The 24,677-nt window shown below is 38.5% G+C and overlaps 1 protein-coding gene across 14 annotated transcripts in view; it reads right to left on the bottom strand.

The window, feature by feature from the left end:
* Positions 1–24,677, bottom strand: part of LOC101155104 (inositol 1,4,5-trisphosphate receptor type 1) — a 109,262-nt gene that overhangs the window by 1,160 nt on the left and 83,425 nt on the right. For all 14 annotated transcript variants that reach the window (XM_020703413.2, XM_020703419.2, XM_020703417.2 and 11 more), the window contains 8 exons: positions 20,254–20,429; positions 20,015–20,179; positions 19,711–19,900; positions 17,735–17,827; positions 16,878–17,023; positions 14,823–14,988; positions 13,866–14,026; positions 1,103–1,264 (listed from right to left, as the gene is read on the bottom strand). In XM_020703413.2, the coding sequence (XP_020559072.1) occupies positions 1,103–1,264; positions 13,866–14,026; positions 14,823–14,988; positions 16,878–17,023; positions 17,735–17,827; positions 19,711–19,900; positions 20,015–20,179; positions 20,254–20,429 (1,259 nt within the window). The remainder of the gene's footprint in view (positions 1–1,102; positions 1,265–13,865; positions 14,027–14,822; positions 14,989–16,877; positions 17,024–17,734; positions 17,828–19,710; positions 19,901–20,014; positions 20,180–20,253; positions 20,430–24,677) is intronic.

The raw sequence follows: 24,677 nt of genomic DNA, 5'->3' as shown, positions 1-24,677 counted from the left end.
ACAGGTTCTTCTGAAAAGCTGCCAGCCTCTTCATGCACTTTGCTGCATCTACTGACGAAAGCAGCTCAATACAAACTACCAATTCTGAAACTCAGTCGACAGAAATTTCAGAGATCAAGCGCAGACTGAGTCATAGCACAGGTATTAACATTTAAACCAGCAAGAACAAGAAAGGGCTTTCTGCTCAGAAAAACCGTATTTAACATAAAGTGACGAGGTGTGCTGAAATACAACACAAGTGAGAGGACAAAACTGGTCCAGCAATGACTGCTGGAGGAAACACAAGTCCATGCAGTGGGATGATGTTAAGGAAAAATAGGATTTAAGTAGATCAAATGCTCGATATAAAACTCTGCTGGCAGAAAAACAAATAGCTGTTTCTGATCTGTAATTTTCTGAGTGAGTCAATTTTTCAGGGAATGACCTAATTAAAAATGGGCTGCACAACTTTCTTGTTTTATGCTCTTCCATAAGGGAATTTTCTACCAGAAAAGATCCTGGATGCATAACGTGACTTTTGAAAATCAAAACAAAGCAGACTTAAATGCTGAACTGAGTCAAAATTCGGCCAATGTTCCGCTCGTCTTCCAACAACACAATCATTTCCTTTCGTCTGGGTCAAAATGTCTCGGAAACATCCACTTCCTCAAATTTACTTCTCATTTCAGCAGAAAAATATATTTTTACTATTACTAGAAGTACTAGATTGCTTATCTGTCAGACCTGAACGTACATGCACCATAGGCAGACTGTTTATACTCTTGCAGCATTTTTTTTTTCCTTACTGGCCTCTCTGTCAGTGAATTTTATTAGTTTACATTCAATGCAGTTTCAAAAGAAGACAATAGGGTTCACCTTGCAAGTTTACCAAGTGACAGGTGGATAATAAAACAAGACTGAAAGCCTCACAAGTCATGAACTATGACTCATCGACCTCTTGAATTTAACAAGTCTGCACCTAAAGAGCATCAAACTGCAAACAAAGTAAGGACAATGTCATCCGGCATTCGATGTCATTCAGCTTTCAGAAACCCGCGCTACGCCCGCGACAAACGCTTGCATTTTGTGTCTGCGTCAATCTCGTATTTCGGTTTTAACCCACCTGCTCCTTCAGCTCCGTCAGCTGGCTGGAGAGGTTGGTCACCAGCTTCATGGTAGACTCCAGTTTCTCCTGCAGGTTTCGGATTTCATTCTGCTCCCCGTCTGCGTCGCTGCTGACCAGCGACATGGCCCGCATCCGTGGAAACCAGTCCAGGTTGTGTTCCTATTAAAACCAAGTTTTGTTAGGTTACACCTAAACACAACTGAGATCTGGTGTCATCAACCAACTATCTGCTCTTTCAGGCCGTAAGCATTTCTTCTGCTAAATTTCAAATATAAATAATTTTACATTGAAGCTAAAATGCGATTTCACCCAATTTGATCAGTTTTTGTGGTCTCAGGCCCACTTTACTCCCTTATTGCAGAGATTTCAGTCAAACTTATGATGGGACTTTCCATGCTAGGATCGCACAGGATATGAAATCACTCAAAAAAAGGGCCGTTTCATTACAGGCCCGCGTCATGCCTGCTGTTATCGCACCATCAATGAGGCTGGCATGCCTAACATGAGCTGCAGATGGATGCAGAAACTTAATCATACATGCAGAGCTGAGAGGATCACGCAGCTGGCTCCACAAATGAGCCGAACAGAAATCAAGCTCACGCTCGACTGCGGCTGAAGCCGAGCTGCCCTGAGTAAGGGTGGAGGTGGGGGTTCACGCTGGGACAGTGTTTACTAGACTGCGGAGCATCATGAATGGGACCTTTGACACCACCTTTGGCACAGTATCGTCAGCAGCTATAAAAAAACCTGACAGCTTCACTTTTATGGTTATTATCAAGCCTTTCTGGAAGTCTGAACTGAATGCTTTCAGAATCAAATGTGTGTTTACTTGACAACACAACAATAATTTAAGCTAAGTGAGATTCGGCTTTTCCAATAGAAACCACAATGACTGAAGGTGTAAACGTATTTGACCTCTTCCTTTTTTAGCAAAAAATGTCTGCGTATTTGTGAAAGATGAAAATAAATGGCCAAGAAACTAAATATTACACAAAGAAAAACAGAGTAAATATAAAATTACCTCATTCACAAATTGAAAAAGTCCAAACCTGCTTGAACCTATGGGAAATAAAGTATTGGTGACCTGATTTTAATCATTCTCCAAGACCACATAGGGATGTAGGTCCTACTGTTTGCAATCAGTCTCAGCAAACAGTCTAAATTCTTAAGCTTTAAAGTTGCTCCAGACCATCACATTCTCACCACCATGTTTGACTGTTGCCCTTATGGTCTTATTAGGACACACCGGTACTTTATTGGCTAATATTTCCGATACAGTGGTTCCTCGTATATTTGGGGGGGATTATGTTCTGAAAAAATAACCTGCAATTGGTGAAATCCAAAAAGTAGGACTACAGATGTTTAAAACCCCTGACTACATGATGTATACACTATTTTTTGAGGGATCACTGTAAATCAGGACACTCCATCCAAGAAAATTATATTTTGATTCCAAACAGCCCTCACAATGAATGCCAAATATTTAAAAAATACATTTGACTCTTTTTTTTTTCAATATTAGACCATTGTCATGGTTTCACACTGCAGTTTTTTTTCTCTTCAACATTGTTGGAAAAAGCAATAGAAAAAGCTCCATCTTCCACCGGAGATCCAATTTTTTCTCTTCTTATTCCCTCATTGATTCATGAACTTTGACATTACTATAAGTAATAGAGAATTTCGCCATTGTCGGATGAATAAAGTTTGATCTAATTCTAATTCTATCTAAGCAAAACTTATTTTCATGTTGTTCTGGTTACTGACTTTCTGAGTGAGTCCTCATGACGTTCTTGAGTCATTCTGGTTGTTGGTCACTCTAGGTATCTTTTATTTTTGGACAGTAGGTGGTGATTCTGGAAAGCCTCAAACTCAAAGAAATGTCTTTTCTTTTGTTTTTTAACACATTCAAACTATTATACTTCCAGGAACTTTGCTTGTTTCGTGCTCTTCAAAAAATTCTATGGATGGGAGCACGTTATGCTTCTTTTTCAGATATTTCGCTGTGTTTCACTTTGTCTAACAACTTCTGTTTATGTTATTTCCTTTGATTGAATAGGTCTGATGGGAAACTGAGCTCATCTTTTTTGTAAAGAAAAAGAAACTGTATATGTATTATTTAAAAAGGAGTTCATTAGTTATAAATTAAGGACAAATACTTTTTTTAAAATGTAATTCCTTTAAAAGCCACATTTGTAGTTATGTTGGTATTTTTTTCTGTAATTCAAACTTTCATTATCTGGGGTGCGACAGATTCACAAAATAGGGAGTAAATGCTCCAAATCTAATCAGATGAAATTCCAAAAGAAGATTACACCTAAAATTTAATTTTTAATCCATAAGAACCCATGGTGACATAAATGTGCAGAAGAACACCAGGAATGTGTTTCTGGTTGTGGCTTATCCCATAGAATTTCTTTTTGTTTAAAAAAAAAAGGGGTCTGGGTCAAGGCAGGGAGGGAGGGAGGGAGGGAGGGAGGGAGGGAGGGGGGGGGGGGGGGGGGGGGGCTTCTGACTTATGGGCCACAGAGGGTTCTAAAAATGTAAAGAAGGGCTGGACCAGGAGCGGATGCGTGGAGTATTTTGGCCATCCAGCTCATATGAGGAAGAAATTGAATCGGGATAAAAACATGGTTTCATTTTGATCGAAAATGTATATACATGTATTTTAAAATTGAACATTTTGAAGTTTTTGTTTCAAAATGTGCTGCTTTTTTTCTCATATTGGTACCAAATGCACCAATAGGTTGAAATGCAAACTTGAAGAAATGCTGCATTCATGTGGTGTTGGAATAATGGAAAAATGACTGTCCGACTCAGAAAAAACACACATGTACGTCGGAAAAACAACAAATCTTTCGACGCCACAAGAATGAAAAACAACTCCCTGCACCTAAACAAAGGTCAATTTATTTCTAGTGCACTATATATTTGGAGACACCAGAATTACAGGAAAAATAAAGCCTGAAATTAATTTATTTTAGTTTAGCAGGCCAGATTAAATAGTTTAATGGGCTCTGGGCTGTAGTTTGCCCCCCACTGGTCTGGGTTCCCATTGGTTAATGTTTATTTTGACCTCAAAGGGAATATATTTTATTCATTTGTAGGATACAATGAAAAGCACGGAAGGCATAAATAAAAGTAACAGACAAAACACTCAGAAGTTGTGGAGCTTAATGTGTTGGCAGGCAACTCGGCACTTGACTGCTGCATGCCACTGGCATCGAGTGCAGTCAAAAATAGACTAAAGTCATGTGAACGCAAGCTTGTTTAATGAACGCATGTTAATGTTGCAGATGCGTGCCTTTAATCATCACAGGATCTGTCTCAACGGCACATAAACAGAGAGGAAGATTCTGTGTAATCGCTGTGGTCACTGGCAGGTAACAGCACAGTACCAAAGAAGGGAGCTGAAAAAGTCCCTGGGTTTCAGTGGTTGATTTTGAGATGATGGGGAGAGTGGGGTGGCCGTGCGCACCACAAACCAGTTTTAGGTCAGATGGCAGCCAAAGGGGAATCACAAAACACTAAGATAATGACTGGAGCGCACTCATTCTGAAAAGAGGAGAGAACGACTGTGAGTTTGTTCCATTTCCTGAATGCAAAGTCAGAGCGGCTGTGTTTATCTGGCATGTGTGCAACATCTATGTGCAGCTGCCCTAATGAGAACACTGCAATGACGTATTCTATTCAGTCCAACCTCAAATAAGTACAAGTTCATAAAAATTGGGAGCAAAACTCCAAAAAGCGATGTTCTACATCACTGCAAACGAACACGGCTGATTATCATTTCAAAAAAGTCCTCGATTACAGATAAAAACCAGAATGCACTGATTATCCAACTCTGAGCACCAGTGTTACAGTAGCAAGGTTTGGTGTCTCTTCATCCCCACGATGTAAAAGAACGAAAGAAACAAGCAAAGTTTCAGTTTAGATTAGGCAAAAAGACAACTGAAATTTGGAAAATGGAAATCACCAACTTCAGTGTTCCCCCTCCCCACACTTCTCTGCCAGGCCTTTCCTGCAGTTATAGCTAGAGTAGTTAAAGATAAAACTAACGGCAGAAAAGAAAGTGAAAAAGACGCTCAGTGAGTTGAGGATCATGTGGCGGACTTGATAAATGACATAACGTTCAGCCATGCTTGCTTGGAGGGATATTTGGTTTCTACTCATGGAACTCTGCCCTTTCAGCTCTACAGCATCTGGATGAATCCAAGCAGAAAAATACACAAACCCCTTCTAAATCAGTTTCAAACTCAAATACCCAAATGCAAAGATTGTACCACATTGACAGAAAAACTCCCAATGGTCCCAAAATTGTATTTGAATTTGACAGATGAACCTTTTGGGAAAACATCAGCTCTGTGTACACAGATTTAAAGACGAGCCAAAGAAAAGAACAATGCTGCTACTGTAAAACACGGAGGAGGTTCGGTTATAGTTTGGGCTGCTTTGCTGCATCTTGGAAAAAGTTTTTAGTCTGTGCAGATTGAATACAATCTGGAGTCTAAAACGGGTTATGGAGCAGAATGCTATGAGTCAAAAAGCCTAGTCCCAGACATAGGTCACAGGTCTTCCCGCATGATTATGACCCAAATATGCATTTTATAACGTATAAGGTGACCTTCAATGAGCTCTGATCTTAACCACATCAGATATCAGTGGAAGGAAGTGAAGCAGGCTGCTTGGAGAAGATGCCCTTCAAACCTGAGACAGTCTGAGGTCTTTGTTCATGTGGAGTGGACCAAAATCGCAGTGGACAACAGCAAAATCATATCGTCTGTCTCAGGTATCTTTTGACTGCAGTGATTGACTCAAAAGGTCATACAAGAAAATAAAAAGTTAGAAGTACCATTGTTTTATCAAGGACTGTTTAATTATTTGCTTTGAGTTTAAAGACCCACTCCTATCATCTTTCAAACCATTTTAAAAGCATTCCCAGCAGGTCTTTTAATTATGATTAAGCAGTTTTGAGGCCAAATCAAAACCTTTAAATGTCCTCCATCAGAAAAATGCCACAAGAACACAAAAAACACCAGATTCTGTTAAACAATTCAAAAGCAATTTGGAATTTTCATTGGTTGACCTTAAGGAATGTAAGATTTATTAGTACTTTAGATACAAGTTAGTGCAGGGATCATTGTGGGTTTTGTTTAAGAGAATGAGACAATTTCGTCTGTGTGAATATTTGCCGTTAAAAGATTGATGTTTATTTTTTAAATGTAATTTTTACGTTGTAGTAAAGAAGGTAAACTGAGAGACACATTGCTGAAAAAAAAACAGCCAATAGAAGATACTGACACAAAGGAAAAAGAGAAGGTGAAAGGCATGTTTGGCAGCAGAGATGCAAATAGTGAGTGACTAATTAGTCTGCGTCATGGTGGTCAGGTTGTGGGCATTACTAATGTATAGACAGTGGCTGATATAATGGGTTGTTGTGTTCTTATTGCCCATCAATGTTTACCATCGGTCTGACCATACAGAGCACAAATCATTAAACTTCCTCCACCTTGCAAAACAGAAAGGTGTGGACCAAACTTTCTGTTGTTAACCACTACAATAATAATTGCAGTAATTGGACTTATTTGGGTCTTTTGCCCACAACAGAAACCCTCAGAAGTTATTGTCACAAACAAATTGTAGCTCAGAGCTTGACACATTTGAACATAAATCTGAAAAAAAAAAAAAAAAAAAAAAAGAGTAAATTTCTCCTCTTGCTAATGATTTGGAATTCCTTTTCAACAATAACATGACATTTTTGTATATGTATATGTATATCACAATTTAGATTTTTTTCTTGCATGACAAGTTTAAAATAATATGTTTTATGATTCAATTTTCTTAAATCTGACTTAGTGGGAAATGTGACACAACTTTGTGAGGGCTTGCTTTTCTCTTGCAGCCCAGTAAAACAAAACCTTTACATATCTCTCTGTCATGGCCCATAAATCAAGAAAGGGTGTGATAAGGATTTGACGATAAACACGTTTATTATCTTAAAGGAGTGTTTAGGCTTTCTGGTTGCTGTTGCTCACAAAACACACACAAAAATTCATCTCTAATGTTGCGTCAACATAAATCATCAGGCCTCCTAATCAATGTAACAGTAATGGCTGATTGGTAACGACAATGATAATTGAGGACGTTTTGAGTTTACCAAATGGACTCGTTTCAAAATAGAATAAATCGATTGTCTTGAAAATTGCATCATTGCACCATTTGGATTGAGACATGGCAGGTTTATTTTACTATAACATAAAAACCATAAAGTGCAGCACACATGTGATGGCAGCCAAAATTGATCAATCCATGATTCCAGTCCGATGTGGGGAAACGCTTTGAATTTAGCAAAGACGTGTGACCATAACAGCGTAGTAGAATGTTTGTATCATTTTTGTGTGGAAAACACAAGTGTGGGCTGAACTTAAGGAAATTAAAAAGTGAATGGTTTGATATTAATTCTTTTTTGCTTGTTTGTTTGTACACATATTTAATTTACACTTGATTATCTCGCAAGAAATAGAGGGAATCTGGAAAACTTCACCTGCTCTGTTCAATACCCAGGTAATTATCTCTGAGTCACATTGGTTGAAGTTTTGCCTAAAGATGTCCTGATGTGACGTCGGTGGATCTAATGAAATGATATCAACTATGAATCGGATCATCAACTGCAAATAATGATATGAATCGAAGCTTTGTTGAAATAAACAGTTACACAGCTACTCCATCTATTGTTCTCACCTATTAAAGGAGTTGAAAAGTCTTGCTGCCCTCATCAGTAGTTTATTTTCTGAGTCACCTGATGGACAAAGTCAATGACAACAGTCTGCCGCCGGAAGCTCTGCTGTGTGTTTGTGTGTTGTGTAAAGGAATGTGGTCTAGCCAACAATCTTAGCTTAGCTAAACTCTGTATGAAATTGCAAAGAGTGGTCTCCTTTTCCACATGCAACTCTAGTGGTGAAACATATTATTTAAACTTTGTTAAAAAAAATGAACACATACATTTTAACCTTTTAAAATAAAAAAATACATCAGGAACAATACTACTAGAAGAGACAAAAACGCTAATAAAATCTCTGCTCACCGATTTTACTTAAGAAATTTGCACCAAAAATACGTCAATTACATTTTCCCATGGATGTTAATACACTAAAGACGCGCTGTTTATTTGACATCAGTAGCCCGGCACTGTTTCCATGAAAGCACTTCCAGTAAATTGATGAGCGCAGACCCAAATAAAGACTCTACAACACGCTGGTTCAATGGAAGTGACGGAAGTACATTTTTCATGATTGAAACCGCACGGGCAGTGACAGAGAAACAGGATGCTGTGTGGTTAAAACAGCAACAGAAAACGTCAAAGTCATGCCACAAGCCACCTGATATGGTGACAGCCCACTCACTTACAGACCAAGGAAAAAAACAAGAAAAAGAAAAATCACACATTTCAACAGACGACAATATTTGTAAGAATTTCATTTTCCCCCTGCTGTGGCGGCACGTCCACACGGAGAAGTCGTAAGCAAAGACATTTGAAAGTTGCAGCAGGGACTGCCGTCTCCAAGTGTCAGACGCAGTAAGCAGTAATTGGGCCAATGAGTGTGAACAATGCATCATCTTTTTACACATTTGATGTGACATTTCACCCAGAGCTCTTTACTGTTGACGTCAATCCCAGTCATTGTCAGAGTAGTCTGACTTGTACACCCCCTTATGTCCAGCCGCATCTTCCATGTTACAGTAGCATCAAGAAAAACGAAACAGAGACAAAAACCCGCAGAGAAAAAAAATATATATATAAAGCTCCAAAATAACATTTCTGGTAAAGTATATTTCCAACAGTAACGAAAAAAATTGTTTTCTTTTTGTTTTTCCAAGAAAGTATAGCTAATCTCCAGATTTAAATCACCAGATAAAATTTCCAATAAATAAAACAAATCCTGCATAAAAATACTAGAATCAGAAAAGATGCCATAAGCAAACTGTTACAGCAAAGCACCAGAATACATAAAAATAAAAATAAATAAAAATAAGAGTAGAAATGTTTGCAGCATCAGAAGTCATTGTTTCACCAGTGAGCATTAATTGCACAGTGAACCACCACTTACAGGTGAGGTAAGACATTATTTGTTTAAGGGAGGTGTTCTAAGACATTATTTGTGTTTTACTGAAAAAAACTTTTTTCCCTTTTTTTTAATTTTACATAAAAACAATTTTAACAATTGATCTTGAATCCGTTTGAAAAAAAATGAAACCATTTTCTCTGTTTTATTTGAAACTTTTTACTTTATCTGCACAGCATACGCACATCATTTCTTACATATTTTGCATGAATGCAGTTTAAAGTTTGCAACTTGCTGCACAGTTAGTCAGCCAGTTCTCTGGAAGATGGCAACCACAAAATGTCAAATGAATGCAGGTTTTATTGGTAAATTAAATTATTGATTACTGAAATACTCTTCTCACTTTGCCCTAAAAGCCCATGACCTCCTCCTAAAGACAAAAGCACATATCTCCCCGGCTATAGTGTAAAGTAAAAGATAAAAAAAAAAATAACTTGACTTAAATGTAAAAATTTGAAAACATGTTTTCAAAAAAAAAAAAAAAGGTTTCACTTTCTGTTTAAATTTCTAACAAAATAATTTAAATCAGAAAATCAAGTCTATACTGTAGATACACAAGACATGTCTGCTCTTTTATATGTATTCAAGTCAATCTATTTAAAGAACACAATGAAAAATTTAATTTAAAGTGTTTAATTTAAAAGTTCTGACAAATACCCCCACTGGTGGGAAAAGCCCAAAATACTCAACAACATTTAACTCAGCATATCTCCACAAGTTTAGGGGTCGATAAATTTTATTGCTGAAAAGGTAAGACATGAATTGAATCACTACAAAATAAAATATGTATATATATATATTTAGTTGTCTTTCTAAATGCCGTATGAACACAAAAATAAAATCCCAAATGTTGTACGTTTTTCTACTTATATAGGCCTTTATTCCCAGAGGATAAACTCAATCTTTTGTAAATTGGTAAAGTAATTTGTGTTAAGAAAATATATAAAAGTAGATTGTAAACAAGTCTACCTGCATTTTGATGGTATAATTATAAAAATGTCAATCCGTACTTTCTCATGTTTGTAGAAATTAGTTACTAATAGTGAATTGTGACTTTTTTGATACCAGACTGGACTAATTCCTTAAATTTACCTGACTTTCACCAAAGTCATGAAACTGATCAAAATACAGCTGATTTGGACAGTTTTTCTGTGTAAAAGCACAACAGCTTCCTGGTTCCTGGCCTCTTAACTTTTAAACATCCTGCCAAACGTGTTTGCTGTTTTCCTGGAAAATCTATGGCAGAAGAATGACAGGTCTGTCAACCTACCAGAGGTCAGGAGGGAAAGGAAAAGCAGGTCATGAGGATCCAACAGGCTGCTAGGCTGGGTCACACCCAGCTGAAAAGAGTTCTGCACTCTTGTTTTTCGAGAGAGATGTTTGGTTTACTGGCTTGAACTTGAACTGAAGCATGTAGACGCTGTTGTCTCTGCATGTTTATATATTGGTATTAATGCTTAGGGATTATTGTTCTTTAATATGGGTAGAAAGGCTTTTTATAGCCTATACGCTGAGTTTCTCCCTGTCAGTTTGGTATGTTGGTTGTCAGGGTTGAACCAGGGAAATCCTGCATAGTGGTCTCCTGCGAGCGACGTAGTGGGAGTGGGACATCTTGTGAAGACCAGATTAAATAATCAAAGCAAGCAATAGACAGATAAACCTAAAAGAAAGGAACAATATCCTTTCAAGAATGTAACCCTTCCTTGTGAACGGTTAATGCTCTTTGTGAGAGAAGCTCTATGAGCGTTTTGATCTTTTTGGACTGCATGAAGAAGCTGCATGTGAAGCTGGGGGTCAATCGTAATAGACAAGCCAATCACCTGACAGGTCATCAAGGTCTGCATAATGTGCAGCGTCTCTGCTAAGCCTGAAAGCTGCTGATCAGAGAGCCCCCATGACCAACTCCGTTAGGCTCCCAGGGGTCCAAGGTTAATAGGAGAGAGACGATGGGGGTTAATCCAAAATCAGGTGATTACTCACAAGACTGACCACAGCCGATCAAGAACAAAGACAGAAAACTGGGTTAAATATAATAGGAAACCTTCAGAAACCAGCAGCAGCAGCACAAGTGCGTCAGAAAAGCAACAGCTTCACAAAGTGGGGCTTTCCTGGAGCGATGAAGTGCTCTCTCATGGTGTACATGTCATGAGTCTGCTCGGCAAACAAAACAAGCATCATTTTTTTACATTTTTTTTTTACTTTTTTACCAAAGATTTTAACTGATGACTCTCGGTTGCTTTCTCAACCGTGACCTCAAACGGAGAAACAAAAGACAAAAGTGCTAAACTCTTTGCTGCATCCACATCTCAGGGTCCATGATGTGCATGTGAGCGCGTGCTCAGTGACTGAGCCCGGCACAGCTGCTTCGGGGGATTAACACCATTTAAGCCAAACGCAGACTCTGAGTGAGCGCGCTCCATTCACAAAGCTGACTGATAGGATAATACTTTAGGATTACATACCTATGAAGGTGAGGATTACATAACAGTCTGGACCAAAAGAGGCAGAAAAATGTGAAGGCATTTCTGAATAAAGGCACAGAATGCACAAGCAACCAGGAAGAACGTTCTTTTTCCAAAAAATAAAGTGTTTAAGAGGATGCTCAAAGTCTAAACAGGCTAAAGGCATTTGTTAACATCTATTATACCAAAATTATAAGGTTCTTACAGTCATGAAAATATAAGAAAGAGAAACAAAGACTTAAAAAGGTCATCACCAGGAGTGTCAAAGTGTTAACTTAAATATTATATTTTGTCCTAGTATCAGTCTTAAAAAAACCTTTACGAGCATCTAAATTGGCTGTTAAATGTATGTAATACGTACAAAAAACAGTGAATTGTTACAGGATTATTTTATAATAGGCCTAGAATGTTATTAATCAAACTGTAACCTTTGTGTGGCATGTTTAAAGTTTAAAACAGCGCCCCACCAGAAAGTTTGCAAAAGTTCTTTGTCTTCATTTCTGAAGATGGAGATCATAAAGTGTAATGTAACAACAAGTACCAAGTAGCAAATGTGTTTTATTGATATTGATGTAAAAAAAATTGGATTATATTTTTCAATTCATAGATTTGACAATGGAAACCGTGGGGGGCATTCATTGCATCATTTAGATCTGACCTTAACTAGATCCTTATTATACCATGGTCCGGGTGAATACTCGATTCTGATTGGCTGCTGGGTGCGCATTAAAAAGTGATATACCACAGGATAACCACACGGTGAAAAAAGAAGTTCTGGTCACCTAGTTTAAATGTTTTGTATCACTGCGCCGGCTTCTTTAAAACAACCTTTTGCTTCATCATTTGGACAAAAACAAGCGGTAACAGGTGAACTTTCTCTCTGACCTGATGCTTTATTCAACCCATCGGAAAGATAAGCATATATATATATCGCTGTATATCGCCGAATTTTGACTGCAGCGGTGGTGTGGCGCGACGCCGACTATTTGTAAGAAAAGCGGTCCAAATCGGGAAAAAAAACAAGAATTACATGGTATAAGCGGGTTAATGGCCTTCGAAGTGTGCATTATCATTTTTTAACGCACTTCGTGGAAGCAACCGTCCTCCACTGTGTTAAAAAGTGATAATGCACACTTCGTCGCCCAGTAACCCTTACGTAACCGCTGTACTATCTCATTGTATTTAACTGTGCTGTTTTTTTACTGTTTATTTTACTTACGTATATATTTCTCTGTATTTTTTTCCCTACTTAAATGTTTCTTTTTCTGTCCATGTTCAAAAGAAGGTTCAAATTAAAAGAAGTGTGGATGTGCTAAGTACTGCATCATTATGTTCTTAATAAAAACTTTCATGAAAAAAAATCTTAAACTGTCAAGATCGACATACGTACTGTGATGCTTGATTGCCCACTAAAATAGGAACAAACTAACCATCTTCTACATTCTAATGTCTTTTCTGCTGCTGTCCAATCCTGCAAAGCAGCATCAAATTATAAAGTTTACAATTTGTGTTAAACGCTTTTTGGGTAGTTTTGCAATTGTGTTAAAATGTGTTAAATGCAGATGTTTTAGCGTTGTTTATCTGGGACTTTGATAAAAAGGAATTTAAAAAAAAGAAAAGAAAAAAAAGGAAAAAATGTTCAATTTTTACACCTACAAAAAAAAGCACGAAGAGAAAAGGTTGTTTTATAAATACATGACCTCTTTTCTGCTTCACCAGAACATTTATGCATACCTATGGTCCAATATAAATAAAATATTTAAGTAATAAATATGATGCATAAAAAGCCAAAAACATATTTTGTAAAATATTTTAATAAAGAAAACACTTTTAATGATCTTTTTATCCTGTGAAAATCTTCTTTTGTGCTGCTTTTTTAATTCAGTAATTCCTATCTTGCACCAAACTATCTTGTTTGTCTTTTATAAAAATACAAATCTTCCGATATTATATTTCCAATAAAAATTATTGAAATATGTTTGGATGTGAATGATTGATACTTTTGTCTAATATTTATGCAATTTAAATTGAAAGAATTGTACTAAACTGAACCAATTCAGTACAAATGTCATTTTCCCCAAATAAATTAAATAAACGGTGGATTGTAATTTTAAAAGTATTGGCTTAAACCTCTGCAGGGAAACTGTTTAAAATGCAATTGCACGTTAGCATCCTCACCCGGATCATTTCTGCCACGTAACTCTCTGGACCTGTGTACTCTGTGGAGTCCTTGACCTTCACCAGGACGATGAAGAACAAGTAGTGCCACATGTTGTGCTCAACTTTGATGTGCTCCTCAAAAGTAACTGTCTTGTTGTCAAACTTGTCTCTTTCCAAACCTAAAAGTGGAAAAATGCACACATGCAGACCAAACAAACATTACTCTCACTTCTCAAAAGTAAAGAAGCTGCATGATGAAATAATTGTTCTACTCATCTAAATGAGTGGGAAAAAAAGAGGAAACGGGGTCATGCGGGAATGTGCAAATAAAAACGTCAGCGGTAAGTCTTACTCATAGCCTTCAAGTAACATTTTTCAGCACTAAATCAGCTTTTAAAAGGTTTTGTCGGGCGTAACACGAAAGGGAGTATGCCGGGTTGCAACACACAAAGTTTGAGCGAAGCACACTTTCAGAAGAAATGCGGCGCAGCGACTGCCGAGGCCAGTGTCTGTGTACAGTCTAACGTGGTCAAGCACCATATGGCAACAGGAAGAAACACTCCTCCTCCACAGCAGCACCTACCATGACTAACTATTCATTCTGGGAAGAGGAGGCGTGGGGTGTTTAACCAGAAAAACAGCCCTCATTTTGCTAACAGCCTCGATGTGAAGCTGCAGAACAGCAGCTTGTATGAGAGCTGCGGTGCTGGAGCAGACCACTCGATTGTCTTCTCCTAAATTGATGTCACCTATAGGCTTTGGTGTGTGCATCTCGTCAGGCTCAGACTGCAGTTTTAACACGGACGGAAATGAGCGCCATCTTTGTTTGACTGTTAGACGGGAGTATTATAAGAAAATAATCATGAAAAAAAAAAACAAAGTAAAAGATGTGCCCTAAAGATTGGACGCAGAAGAAAAAAGGAAAACACACATGTAAATATATCTACACAAAAGAAGTCAAATAAATCTTCTCACCGCAAATAAAACAGGTCGTCTTGAGGATTTCCTCTTTCTTCTGTTTCTCACTCCTCAGGTCAGCGAATGTGTCAATGATGACACCAAAGATCAGGTTTAGAACAATAATGATGACCATGAAGAAGAAGAGCAGGTCATAGATAACTCTGGCTGCAAACAGGGGTTCCTGCCAAAGTAAAAAAACAAAACAAAACTGCATGATCACTTTTTTTATTTAACACAAGAGAATTCCCCTTTGCGGTGGGCTAGTATTTCCAGTAAAGATGTGTTTATATACTGTATGTTTAAATGAGCTAAAGCATTGACTTTAATTACAAGTACTTCCCACAAAATTAACTTTCAAATCTGTTTACATGAAGCAGTCCTCACAGATGTACACAGAAATGTACAGCTCTGCTGTGTTTTGACTGATTTCAATAACGTTGGCTTCAAAACCTACAGATCCTAATTCTAAAAGTTGATTCTTGGTTGTCCAATCAATGCGCAGTTTTCAACATTTGCTTAACAAATCTGAAAAACCAAAACCTTTCGCAGACAGATAAACACCTCACCATTTCTACTTTCATCGTGCTACTGACCTATTACTAATTCATAGAGTTTGTGCAGCTGCATTTCAAATATGATGCAAAAGTGTAGGTGGGATCTGTGGGGCCCCCTGGTGACACGACTTAAATAAAAGCACACTGAATGTACCGAGGTAACCTAGTGCAGTGTTTTTCAACCAGTGTGCCGCGGCACACTAGTGTGCCGTGGGAGATGGCCCTCATTAACTGATCTAAAAACATTTCCCATCTCCAGGATTTTAGCTCTCTGTTCATCCAAACAGGCCCTGATAAAACACTGAGTAGTTAGGAATATAAAAGATCGTAAAATACCTTTTCTTTGCGTTTATTTTATTTTATTAAAGACATTTTGATAAGAATGACGTACCGCGATTCAGCTGCACCTTCGGCTGTATTTTGGAAAAGTCCCGTGTTGGGGGGGTTAATCACATGTCATCGGTCTGACCAATCAGAAGTGCTTAAAGTCTTCACTTCCTTGTCCCTATTTAGCTCGTAAAGTCGCTCAGTTCTAACAGAAATACCAGCTAAAGCTCGTCTTTAGCGGTGTAGCTTTCCACAGAATCCGGTATCAGACCGTGGAACAAGTGAACAAAACAATGAAGCTCCAAAAACCGATCTTCGGCCGCTTTATGCACTACATTTCCCATGATGCATTGGGTTGTGAGAGTGACAGCGCAAAAGGAGATCTGTTGTTAAACGTCTTGAAACTAACGAACACACAAACTGTTTTTAAATCTTCTAACTTAACTTTTATTCCATCTTTTAGAAAAAAACAGCTGCAGTTTCCAGCTTTTTCTGTAACAATTATCTCAAAAATGCATGTGAGATTGTGCAGGGGCTGTAGATCAATACAGACTATGAGTGTTTCCTTTTTTTTTTTTTTTGGATGCTGGTGTGCCGCGGGATTTTTTTTAAGGTTAAAGTGTGCCGTGGCTCAGAAAAGGTTGAAAAACACTGACCTAGTGTATCTTTATGATATTTTCACATTTATCTGACATACTTCATTTAACTGTGACTAGTTTACAAACACATTTCAATAGGGAACAAGTACTTTTTCACAGCAGTTTTTTATGTGGTTTCACACACACACACACACACACACACACACGTATATACATACATATATACATATATATACACACAACAATTTATACAAGTAATTTGGTTAATGTTTGGCTCAAATGGCTGTTAAAAACCCTCATAGATTGGATGCTTTTCCCCAGTCTGCACAGCAACTATCAGTTGCTGGTGGAATGCTTTCAGCTGAGCACATCCCTCAATCATCCTGAGCTTCTGTTGACAGATTGCAGCCTTTTACTGCATTTAACAAACCAACCACCCAATTCAAGCTGCACAGGCAGTGGTGAAATACAGGCTGTGTGCTTTGTTTTCACAAAAAAGCAGCTCAGGATAAGATGGGAAAATGGTTTCAGGCTTCAAGCAAAATGTTTTATGCTGTTTTAGGTGACGTTGTGCTTCTGTTCACCATTACCTCTTTGGATGGTTTTCTTAACACGTCCCCAACACCTCCTCCACTCCGGAGGCCATGGCTCAAGACAGTGACAATACACATGAGCAGTGAATCGCACGTTCGCTCTTTGTCCTCAATTACCACTGATGGGTGGACTGCAATGGAAGCTGTAAAACAATAAAAATGACCCTTTTAGATACATGTCTGAGATATAATCTGCATTAAAAAACATGAAAGAGTAGACTTCTATCACAAATTAGAAAAATGTGTTTAGTCCAAAAAGCCACATTTAAATGTTTGAGTTTCCTTTAAACCTCAACAGAAAGAAGGGGTAATCAGACCATAATTAGCTAATCCAGGTTGTGTCTGATTTGGAAGTCTTGATAAGGTCAGAAATGAGGCGTTGGACAAGACAGTTTTGGACATGGCTGACTGCTCAATGTTAGGGTGTTCAGTTGAAAATGAGCCTCTGTGCTATCACTGAATGGTTCCAGAGACCTGATGGGGTTCAATCTCATGACTTTTCCACCTCGAGCCCCCTTCTTCAGGTCTAAAGACTAAAAGGAGTTTGACCCCTCTCCCTGAGAACCCAGAGCTGACCCACCCCTCTCCAGTCCCATGATTGCTGACACAGTCTGACTGTTCATCGCTGCAGATTGCCTCTGGCTGAGCCACCCAGAGCCACAGTCATTCACACAAAAGCCGAAAGACAAAGCAAACATACACAGACATGAGCACAGTCACACACCAACACTCAGGAATCTCCTACAAGAACAAACACGAACTTCTTTTTTTTTTTTTTTACTGAAAACAGCTATTTGACCCCAAAGAGCAGCTTCGGCCTTTGGAGCAAACTTTTACCTTTGGCTTCAACCTACCATCCATGACTGCCTCTGAGGTGCAGTTTTCTCCATTTTCCTTCTGACATCCACCACTGGAGAAAAACTCCCCCACCATGCTGGCTCCATGTTCTGTTTGGAAAAAAATATTAGGTCCTCATTTCACCTTTGAAAGACATACATTTTTTAAGCCTAAACATGCTTAAATAAGGGTCCTAAAGATGAGGATTAATCTGTCAATTTAAAGATCCTGTTGGTTCCTGTTCTCAATTTTAAATAAAAAAAAAGGGCAGCTCATAAAATTTCAACTACATTATTACATTGTTACAATACAGGCACATACTGTAAAAACATTTATTTCTGTTATCAAGTTGGATTGTTTTATTTAGGTTAAAGCGAACTGACTTGCTTGTATAACAAGCCCCTAGTGGTGACTTCATTAACTGACCTAACTCCAGTTTTGTTTTTAAAAGTGCTTCACTCTGGAAGTCAGAGAGTAGTAGAAGAAGACAATATTGAAAACATAAAGTAGTTGGAAAGTTTACAAGATGAAGGCAAGTCTTAGAATGACGACTCTGGTGAAAATTGTGTTTTTTATGCTTTTCACATGTGGCATTTTTTCAAGATGGAGGACACATATTAAGAAAATTAATCTCAGAGTTGCATTAGTAGAGTATTTCTTTATGCAAATTGTTGTAAGTTAAGAGCAGACAAAAAAAGCTATTTGAAAAGGAGTAAATCTGTGACAAAGAAAATACACAGGGTAGGCCACGAGCTTCTCGCTCCACAACAGGGATGGAAAGGGGGCGGCGTTGCTCCGCACCAACGGTCCGCAACTCGGACAAATTTCTAATGAACTCCTGCTGCTCTGCAGAAACTATGTCTATGTCCTAGAAAACAACACAGGTTCTTTGATTCTGCCAGAAAATGGTATAATCATATTTAAAAAACCACTGGGAATGCTTTTAAATATGATCGGAGTGGGTCTTTTACAAAATTGCATGAATACACAAGACAAGTGATTGGAATGAATATTTCATTTAAGCAAAAGCTTTTAAGAACTGCACTAAATTTATGTTTATACCTGTTTTAAATAGGGGTCACCTTTCTTTTTAGAAAATTTGATTACTTTTTTGCTTGACAAACCACCTTACAATCACTTTTTGAATGAACCTGGCCTCAGTTATTTTCATCTTTTTACCTGCTTTAAGGCTAAAAATGTCCGCCTTAAGAAGAAAGAAAAGAGATCTATGCCTTTGTCATCGATGTTTTTGTGATAACTGATCTTTTTTTTATAGAAAAAGCTGCAGCAGCATGATCTTGTTGACATCAATGAATCAACATGCAGGAATGAATCATCAGGCTTCTTTTTCCTGTTAGGGGGGAGATATTTCTCTCCAGTCTTGCCTCATATGTGCACAGTTTAGGTAAATAAACCAAATTGCTTTCCGATGGGTCTTTTGGGCCTTTCATAAGAAGCAATGCTAGAAATCTGGTCTAAACCGGAATTAACAGGCAAAATGGATTCAATAGTTTTGCTAGTTTAATTTTTTTTAATCTAGGATCTTAAAATGTCTTTTATGAAAATAATTTTTCTATAATTACATACTTTCCAGAAAGAATTCACTTTACATGAGCCCAATCATATAAACTCATCTGGATAAAATGGGCATTGACTAATTTAATTTAGCTCTTAAAAACTTCATAAGGTTTAACTGGAATTCTTTTGTTACCATATCCAGACATTGCCAACCAAATGGTTGCTCATTTTATGTTAGTTAAAATATTTTTTATCTTTAATATTTTCTAACGACTCGAAGAAAAACTTCTTTTTCTTTCAATTTGATGCTTTTAGAGGTTTCTCTGGTCTCTGCCTTGCTGCTTTGTCTTAACAACTTGACTTCATAAAACCCTGTGTTCAAACATTTTATCCACACTTTTATGCAAAACTGGATGTTTTTATAGTTTAGAGATGGTGAAAAGAAGAATGTAAAGAAACATGGTTCTTGGCGTACCAAGTGTTTTGTTGGGTATCCTGTCGACGGCCAAAATGAAATCGTCTTTGAAGAAGATGTAGCCTACTATGGAGAAGAGGTATACCAAGATAAGAGCCAGCACGGCAGTCAGGACAATGGAACGGCCGTTGCGCGTGACGCTCTTTATGACGTTGAGTAAGGTCTCTTCTCGGTAAACCAGATCAAAGAGCTAAAAGGAATGCATAAAACACAAGCACAAAAACATGAGTTTTAAAAAGAAAGAACTGAGCGAGAGATTGAAATGTACTATTGCTTTTGATTGTGTGTAAGCATGCTCACATACTAGAAGGCTGTAAAAGAAGACATGGACAAAAACTCCCAGGCCACAGATTATCAGGTAGAGCAGGTGATACAGGAACTCCACATCCATGATCATGGCTTTGTATCCACGTGTGAAGGTTCCTCGGTTTCCGACAAAGCTCGTCAGGAATATCACCTTATTACAGAACTGAGAAGGAACATAAAACAACACTCTGCAATCTGCTGCATGGTATCATTAATGCTTTCCTGTCGTCCACTTACATTAAAACCCCCCAGGAGCAGCAAGGTGGGCTCTAAACCCACAGAGAAGATCAGGCGCAGAATAGTGGAGGCAATAAGTGCCCTGATTCCATGAGGCTGAGGCAACACTATGACGATGGCAAGAGACACCAGCATGGCGATCCACAGTAAGGCTGAAAGATGAGGCTCCAGAGTGCCTGAGGAAACAGAGAGAGGTTTGAAAACTTCTTTAGACATTTTTTCTAACAGCATTCATTTTTTTCTCCAGTAATGCAAGCAATGCATATTTATAGACCTCTGTAGACCTCTTGTTGTTATGCAGAATCTACCAAGTGTGACTGCTACTTAGGTCTTAGTTACATGCACTCGTACAGGGGATTGACCTGTATGGGTACTGCTGATTTTTGGGTTATCTGGGCCTGTGGAGGGTCATAGACAGGAGTACTCTGCTCTTAAGTGGAGTGCAGGTGTGTCTTGCAGTTCCCTTGTGGCTTGTGCAGTCACCTTAATAGACGTCATCTTAACATTTTGCGCTGGCCCCCTGTGTGCTCAGTACAGTTTTGCCTATTTGTGCCTGCTGACAACCCCTATCCACCCATAAGGGCAGTGAGTAAGGCATTAGCTGCAGAAAATGCAAACACGTTCACCTAATTTTGTCATGGTTTGAGTTTCTTTTGTATTGATTTTTGCTTTCTGTCTTGTTCTGTCATGGTTTGGTTCTGTTTCCTGTTTTATTTTGAAAGGTTTCCTGTCTTGTTTCTTGAGTTTTACTTCCTTTGGTCCCTATCTGCCCTGATCGTGTTCACCTGTGTCTTGTCTGCCCTGTCTGTATATAAGTCTTGTCTCTGCCTTCCTCCTGTGTTGGTCCATTATCCCTGTCTGGTGTTCATGTCATGCCATGTTCCTCGTTTCTTGTCCCTCGCCACGCCACAGTGAGTTTTGTTTTGTTTTTGTCATCCTGCTCTGCAGCGCCTTTTGTTTGTTCACATTAAACCCCTTGCCCTTGAACCGTGTGCCTCCGCCTCTGCATTCTGGGTCCTACCGGCTCTCAAGCCACCCCCGCACATGACAAATTTTTGACTTTCTACTGCACTATTTATCCATAAATATGTTTTTGAATCTTAGAAAAGGGAAACAAAGAGCTTAGCTTTCATTTCATTTCATGGGTTTGCAGCTTCAACGTTCTCTTGATAGTGCCCTATAAGGCAATATCAGGAGATTTAAAATACTTAGAACGTAAAAACATTCCTACGAAGTTTTAGGAGGATCCGGCATTTTCTGTTTTGTCTGAGAAGCCTGAAGGGCTCTCATTGTCTGCCTCCACGCATTGCCTCCCTTCAAACACCTCCTTCTTGCAGTCTCACTGTATACAGATTATATGACAGGTACTCGTTACATAACCCTCTGCTGGCTAAAAATACACCTGGTTGCAGCCAAATAAATCAGGGATGCTTCCAGATAATGCTTGGTTAAAAAGCTGCATGGGTGTTCACTTGGCAGTGAACATGGTAGCTTTGACACGATCTACCTGCTGTCATGGGCCTTTCATCACTATCAAGCTGTTCAGACACCACATGTATAATCTAAGCCTGTCAGTCATGTCATCCTTTGTCTTTCGAACAAAGGCCAGTCATTTCCCCTCATGGTTTATTGAGACCCACCCATTGCCAAGTGAAGTCTTGAAGCATAGGATGATGTTTGACACTGAGAATCGACTACAGTCAGGACCATAAATATTTGGACAGAGACACATTCCTTCTAATTTAGTTTCTGTACATTACCACATTCAATTTGAACTAAAACAACTCAGATGCCATTGAAGTGCAGACTTTCAGCTTTTATTCCATGGGTTGAACAAAAAGATTGCATAAAAATATGAAAAACTAAAGCATTTTTTAAACGCAATCCCTTCATTTCATGGGCTTGTAAGTAATTGGGCAATTGACTTCCATGCTATTGCATGGGCAGGTGTGGGCAATTCCAATGTTATGTCATTATGAGTGAAGCAGATAAAAGGCCTGGAGTTGATTAGAGGACTCGTGCTTGCATTTTGAAGATTTTGCTGTGAACAGACAACATGCGATCAAAGGAGCTCTCCATGCAGGTGAAAGGAGCCATCATTAAGCAGAGAAAACAGAAAAATAACATGCGAGGAATTGCTACGGTATTAGGAGTGACAAAATCAACAGTGTGGTACATCCTGAGAAAGAAAGAAAGCACTGGTGAACTCAGCAACGCAAAAAGACCTCAACGTCCACGGAAGACAACAGTGGTGGATGATCACAGAATCATTTCCATGGTGAAGAGGAACCTGTTCACAACAGCCAACCAAGTGAACAATACTCTCCAGGAGGTAGGCGGATCAATATCCAAGTATACCATAAAAAGAAAACTCCATCAAAGTAGATACAGAGGGTACACTGCAAGATGCAAAGCACTCATAAGCCTCAAGAATAGGAAGGCTAGATTGGACTTTGCTAAAAAGCCTCTAAAAAGGCCAGTACAGTTCTGGAAAAACATTCTTTGGAAAGATGAAACCAAAATCAACCTCTACCAGAATGATGGCAAGAGAAAAGTATGGAGAAGGCGTGGAGAAGCTCATGATCCAAAGCACACTACATCATCAGTAAAACACTGTGGAGGCAGTGTGATGGTCTGGGAGTGCATGGCTGCTAGTGGCACTGGGACACTAGTGTTTATTGATGACGTGACACAGGACAGAAGCAGCCTAGTGAATTCTGAGGTGTTCAGAGACAGACTGTCTGCGCAGATACCCAGCATCTGGTGATGTCCATGAGTTCAAGACTTCAGGCTGTCATAGCCAACAAAGGGTTTTCAACCAAATATTAGTAATGACCATTTTGTTTTCAGTTATATATATATGGAATAAAAGCTGAATTCGGCACTTCAATGGCATCTGAGTTGTTTTATTTCAAATTCACTGTAGAAATGTACAGAAACTGAATTAGAAGGAATGTGTCTGTCCAAATATTTATGGTCCTGACTGTATATTATTAATAAGAGTTTAATAATTCTGTCCACCTAAATATTCATTGCATATAATAAGATAATAATAATAATGGATTGGATTTATCTGCGCTTTTCAAGTCACTCAAAGCGCTTACATTATGTCCATTATTCATTCACTCATTCATACTTGGTGATGGTAAGCTATGGTTGTAGCCACAGCTGCCCTGGGGCAGACTGACAGAGGCGTGGCTACCAGTTCGCGCCTACGGCCCCTCTGACCATCACCGGGACATTCATGCACATCCACACACCAGTGGAGCCACACTGGAGGCAAGGAGGGTGAAGTGTCTTGCCCAAGGACACAACGACAGTTGGCTGGGGGGAGCAGGGATCGAACCGCCGACCCTTCGATCATTGGACGTCGTGTTCATACGCCTGAGCCACTGCTGCCCTAAAGACCGCCCTAAGATCAATGGTTCAGTTTGTGGTCTCTGAGTACACATCTTTAAATATCGGTAAACCTGACAAAATGGTGGGGCCAGAATTGGTTTTCTGCTAATCGACTAGTGGGCAATACTTTTTTCCCTTTTTTACATAAGTGGAAAACAACTGATTATTAAAATGCAAGAAACCACAACCTGCAATTTATCAACACAATATTTTACAATGAATAAATGCAACGAAAAGAAAAAAACAAATTTTCCTGTAAAAAAATCTTTTTTAAAAACCGTTTGCATTTATTTTCTCTTACAAGTTATGACATATATTTAAAAAAAAGTACACTAATCAATGAGTGCCCTCTAAATCTGGTAAAACTAATAAAAAAAGGCTGTCTTATTAGCTGATGACTACATTTTGATCAATCAACTTAAACGCTTTACACAAAGAACGTATTAATGCCAAACTAGTTTTTTCAATGAAGTCAAAAGTAATTTTTTTGTCACTATCTTTTTATGTATAAAAAATGAAAGGGCTTATCTGGGATGGCATAAACAAGCAGAACAAGTTGGCTCAGTTGATATCAGTGCTCATGATTCAACAGTCAGAAGGAAACTTTTGGACAAAAACGGATCTATGGGAGAGTTGGAGAAAGACCACGGCTCAGCAAAAAGAACCAAAATTCATCTGACAAAAGAAATCTGGTCAATGCCCAAACCTTTGGACAAAGAGTTTTTGGATTGATTGACAAAAAATGACCCTTCTTGAATGTATGCATCCTGTTACATCTGTAGTCAATGTAACAAGGCACCCAACCTCCACAGAAAAACAAAAAAACTCCACAACATGATAACACTCAAGCATGGTGGTGGGATTGTGATGATCTGGGGCTGCTTTGCTGATTTAGCACCCAGGCAACTGAATTCTGCACTCTAGAAATAAATCCGTCCACCTCTGAATAATAAAAGAATTATCAATTTGTTGTTTATTTTTATTTTATTTGGAAAGGCCCTCCACTGTTTGTTTAAGTCTGTAAA

The sequence above is a fragment of the Oryzias latipes genome, chromosome 5 (assembly GCF_002234675.1).
Source record: "Oryzias latipes chromosome 5, ASM223467v1".
Taxonomy (NCBI): Eukaryota; Metazoa; Chordata; class Actinopteri; order Beloniformes; family Adrianichthyidae; genus Oryzias; species Oryzias latipes.
This window is presented reverse-complemented; position numbering and strand designations above follow the sequence as displayed.